Source organism: Camellia sinensis, chromosome 11, assembly GCF_055761805.1.
Source record: "Camellia sinensis isolate YWXY chromosome 11, ASM5576180v1, whole genome shotgun sequence".
Classification (NCBI taxonomy): domain Eukaryota; kingdom Viridiplantae; phylum Streptophyta; class Magnoliopsida; order Ericales; family Theaceae; genus Camellia; species Camellia sinensis.
Window position 1 is genome coordinate 18,569,804 of NC_138971.1, and position 5,322 is coordinate 18,575,125.

Consider the following 5,322-nt stretch of genomic DNA (forward strand, 5'->3'; position numbering starts at 1 on the left):
CTTACCCTGGAATTACTCTGCATTCCGGTTACATTTAAAGATTATCTGTAATGTGCTATAATCTGTAAATTACTTGTGATTCCGCATAAGAATTGCGTACAGACTATTAATTCTGTGAAGTTAGTTAACAGGAAGAAATCGTGAATGTAAGCCGTGTACCGGGAACATGATATTGAATGGGAACATGACTTTATACGATGCTTAATACATGTTGCTTTATACGTTAGTAACCATTGAGAAATTATGCTAAATATCAGACTAACCTATGAATAACTCAATGCAAGGAAAGAATTGAATATCAATAACATTGTTATGTGACTCATGTTATGATATGAACTGTTCTGACCTATTGATGTAATGGTACCTTTACCTTTGGACTATTGTTAATATTAATGTTCTGCTAATTACGAGACAAGTATGTCGACCTACAAAGAACCATGAGGAAAACTAAGCGCATCGTTGGATCATACGTTTTGTTTATTGTTGATAGTTACTGTTGACATTCCATTGTCTGCGAGTTAGTGGTATTGGTTCATGACAAGCAAATGGGATGTATGTGCATTATGGAACTATGGTATCTACGTATCTCTGGAATGTGGTTACCTTTTGCTAACAATTATCAGCAACGTTCTGTTCAACTTATATTACTGATGGTAATTCATGTGAATAATGGAAAGAATGTATGTACTTTCTGTATGATTATGAAGTTAATATGTTCTGATGATTTCTGGTATGGAACAAAGTGTTGTACGGAACTAAGTGCTACCACTTTGGTGGGAGCCACCTCTAGAATCCGTACGAGCCAGCTCTTGAGTCCATACATATGTATTTCTGGGCCACTAGGCCGTTCTGTTATCTCTGGGCCGCTAGGTCGTTCTGTTATTTCTGGGCCGCTAGACTATTCTGTTATTTCTGGGCCGCTAGGCCGTTCTGTTATTTCTGGGCTGCTAGGCTGTTCTGTTATTTCTGGGCTGATAGGCCGTTCTGCTATTTCTGTGCCGATGGCCGTTCTGTGTATTACTGGGCTTGAAGTCGCTCTGCTAAGGAAATTGGGCCATGGCCGTTATAGAAATGACTACAGAATGTAATTAATCATTATGCCTCTACAGTTATATGCTTTATTATTTAAGTTAACCACTGCTTTATTTATGTGTTATTATTCACTGAGTTTTACTCACTCTGTATTTTTTCTGTTTCTGTAGGTAATCAACTGGAAAGCCAGTCCGAACCCTCGAGACTTGTCTATCTCTTGTCAACCTCAGTATGTCCAGGCACTTAAGATGGAACCCATGCATTTTGTAAAGCTTTAACTAGGTTTTTGGTTTATGCTTTGATTGTCTGCCTATGGTTGAATGTAAATAACCCCTTTCTTCTTTAGTACTTTGGTATAAATGTGAATGACTGTAACTAAAGCTCGGGTATATGCTTCCTGTGTATTATCTATCTAATGTAATGTTTGCGGTCCTGGCATAGTAGTGGTAGCTCAATGGATGATGTTTTATGTTATGTTATTTTGTTGATGCTTCCGTCCAAGCCCCATATATTACGTATATCAGGTTAAGTATCTGTTTCTGAATAAGTCATGCCCAAAACTTTTAGGGGCGGGTTTGGGGCGTGACAATGACCCATATAGAATTCATACCCTGAGGAGTTCGTGGTAACCCTACAACAAAATCCATGGTAAGATGTTCCCACTTCCATTCCGAGATTTGAAGGGGTTGCAACAATCCTGCTGGTCTCTGATGCTCTGCCTTTACTTGCTGACATTGTAAACATTTAGCGACAAACTCCGCGATCTCCTTTTTCATACATGACCACCAAAAATTTTGTTTCAAATCCCGATACATTTTAGTACTTCCCAGATGCATGAGCTTCTTCCATTAATTTTCGCTTGACTTCTGACACATTGGGAACACATAATCTGCCTTGAAATTTGAGCACTGAATTCTCCAAATTGAATCCCAGTTTCAGTTTTGTCTATAGCTCATCACATATCTTCCTTGAAGTTCCATCTTCCATTTGACGTAGTTTGATCTCTTCAAGTAAGGTCGGTTGGGCCATCATTGCTGCTATTATGGCCTCCTGTTCATGCATCACGAGATCTACCTTCATTTTATCCAATTTAATCACCAACTCCTTTTGCTCGGTAAATAGGTTTGCCAAATTCCCCATATTTTTCCGACTAAGTGTATCTGCAACTGTGTTGGCTTTACCAGGATGGTAATGGGTCTGCAAATCATAGTCTTTAATAAGCTCTAACCACCGCCGCTGTCGCATATTCAACTCCTTTTGGGTGAAAAGGTATTTGTGACTTTTATGATCGGTATAAACTTCGCAGGTAGTCCCATACAGATAGTGTCGCCATATCTTCAAAGCAAAAACTACTACCGCTAGCTCAAGATCATGAGTGGGATAATTCTTTTCATGGGGTTTAAGCTGACGTGAAGTATAAGTGATAACCTTTCCATTTTGCATAAGCACACAACCTAACCCTTTTTGAGAAGCATCACTGTAGATTACAAATCCTTCAGTACCAGAGGGTAAGGCAAGAATCGGAGCTGTAGTTAGCTTCGTTTTCAATTCCTGGAAGGCAGATTCCCATTGCTCTGACCATTCAAATGCAACTCCCTTTTGAGTCAATTGTGTATGCGGTATAGCGATTTTGGAGAAATCCTGAACAAACCTCCTATAATACCTGACTAATCCCATAAAACTACGTACCTCAGTCACATTGGTAGAAGTTGGCCAATTCACGATCGCCTCAATTTTGGGTGGATCAACAAAGACTTCTTCCTTTGTTATAACATGCCCCAGAAAAGCCACCTCTTGTAGCCAGAATTCACATTTTTTCAACTTTGCATACAGTTTCTTTTCTCGAAGTATTTGAAGAATTAAGCGAAGATGATTCTCGTGAGCTTCTGCATTCTTTGAGTAAATGAGGATATCATCAATAAAGACCACCACAAACTCATCCAGATAAGGCTTAAAGACACGGTTCATCAAATCCATAAATGCTGCTGGTGCGTTAGTAACTCCAAAGGGCATAACCAAAAATTCATAATGGCCGTATGGGGTTCGAAAAGCAATCTTCTCAACATCATTAGCTTTAACTTTCAATTGATGGTATCCGGACCATAGATCAATTTTAGAAAAGACCTGTGCCCCTTGTAACTGGTCAAATAAATCATCGATCCGTGGCAATGGGTACTTATTTTTAATTGTTACCTTATTGAGTTCCCTGTAGGCGATACACAATCAGAGTGTTCTGTCCTTCTTTTTTTCACAAACAGAACTGGTGCACCCCAAGGAGACACACTCGGGCGAATGAATCCCTTGTCAAGTAAAGCCTGCAATTGAATCTTTAATTCCTTCATCTCAACTGGTGACATTCTATATGGAGTCTTAGAAATAGGTTGAGTTCCCAGTGCCATTTCAATTGTAAACTTGATTTCACGGTCTACTAGCTCTCCCAGTAATTCTTCCGTAACGACATCCAGAAATTCACAAACAACTGGAATCATGTCAGTATTCCCACTCATCACTTGCCCTTCCAAAACAATGCATAAATACCCCTGACCCACTTTCTGAATTAGGTTACAAGCCTTTGCTGCAGAAATCAAATAAGGTGGAAAAGTCATCCCATGTCCCTGAAAGGTAAATTTTGATTGTCCCGGAGGGCGAAAACTGATTTGCTTAGTCAAACAGTCAATAGTTGCACCATATTCACTCAACCAGTCCATACCTAGAATAATATCAAAATAAGTCATGTCAAGAGGTAACAGATTGGCATATACCCGGATATCCCCAACTTGAAGTTCACAAGCAAAATAAACAGAAGTACAAATCAAAGAGTCTCCCAAAGGCGAAGACACACACAACATATAAGGCAATACTTCCTCAAATTTATCTAAATTTTGCGCAAATAGTTTTGACACAAAGGAATAGGTTGAGCCAGAATCGAACAATATATGAGCAGAATGACCGTGAATAATAAATGTACCTGACACCACTGTTGCCGCATTTTGCACATCTCCTGGAACCAATGTAAACACCCTACCTTGTCTCACAGTGTCTTTATTGTTAGCAGGTTTGGCAACTGACTTGGTGTTGGAAGTTGGTGTAGACCCTACTAAACTTGTAACAGCCCTATTGCCATTTTTTTGATTCCTCTGAGGGCAATCCCTTACCAAATGGCCCGTTTTGCCACAACTAAAATAGGCCCCAGACTTCTGATAGCATGTTCCACGGTGCTTCTTTCCACATTCTGAACAAATAGGGGTTGAGTCTGGTGTGAGGGTGGAAGCACTAGAAGTCCCTGAGTTTTGTTTCTTGCTAGGTGGAGTAGTTGACCCCGTTGATAATTGATTGTTCTGCCTCTTTCCCTTCCATTCAGAAATCCGACTCTGAGCAGCAAGGTTTCCCTCTGCGATAACAGCCCTCTCCAACATATCAACATAGGTAGGTAACTCTAACATGTTGACTCTGCCCAGGATAGCACCCCGTAATTCCCCTTCAAATTTCTGTGCCTTCTTATAATCCGTGTCCACCATATGAGGTGCAAACCGGGCTAGTTCTGCAAATTGAGCTTCATACTCTGCAACGGTCTTGTTCCCTTGTCTGAGAGTTTGAAATTCTATCACCTTCTTGTCTCGCATACTTTGAGGAAAGTACTTGTCATAAAACAGCTCCAAGAATTTGTCCCAAGTTAAGCCTTGATGTACAGTTCCTGTAAGCATCCACCACCTCTGTGCTTCATCTTCAAGGGTGAAGGTAGCAAGTTGCACTTTTTGGACTTCGGTACACAGAAATACTTCAAACAGTTTTTCTATTCCCAACACCCATGCTTCAGCTTTCATCAGTTCTATTCCTCCCTTGAATGATGGCGGCTTCATCTTCTTAAATTCCTTCATAAGAGTGATAGTCCGGTCCCCAGCATGAAAATCTTGTACCACAGGCGGAGGTACCGGTGGAGGTGGCGGTTGTGGTTGTGGCTGTTGGTGTTGTTGCCATAAGGTCTCTGCCATTTCCATGATCATTCTCTCCATCCTGTCCAACTGTGCATATGTAGCATCTTCCGGGTCTTCTGTTCTTGTTCTCACCATATTCTACATAACAAACAATTACAATATGCGCAAGAAATAGACAATAGGCATGGTTCAAAATTTTTAGCATTAGCTGAATACATTTAACGTTGCCATCGATCTTTTCATATGCTTTCAGAATGTTATGCATGATGCTTAAGTCTTCGCTAGACATCCTAAAGCTCAATGGATTCGTGTGTGAGATAGCAACTTGTGCTCTGATACCACTTGTTACGCCCCA

At 40.4% G+C, this 5,322-nt stretch overlaps 1 protein-coding gene across 1 annotated transcript; it reads right to left on the reverse strand.

Moving 5' to 3' along the window:
• Positions 1–3,221: 3,221 nt before the first annotated feature.
• On the reverse strand, positions 3,222–5,102 carry LOC114290859 (uncharacterized). Its single transcript, XM_082894855.1, has 2 exons — positions 4,839–5,102; positions 3,222–4,745 (listed from the first exon to the last, which is right to left on the reverse strand). Exons 1-2 carry the CDS (start codon positions 5,100–5,102, stop codon positions 3,222–3,224), a joined length of 1,788 nt encoding a protein of 595 aa, XP_082750981.1.
• Between the last annotated feature and the right edge of the window lie 220 nt (positions 5,103–5,322).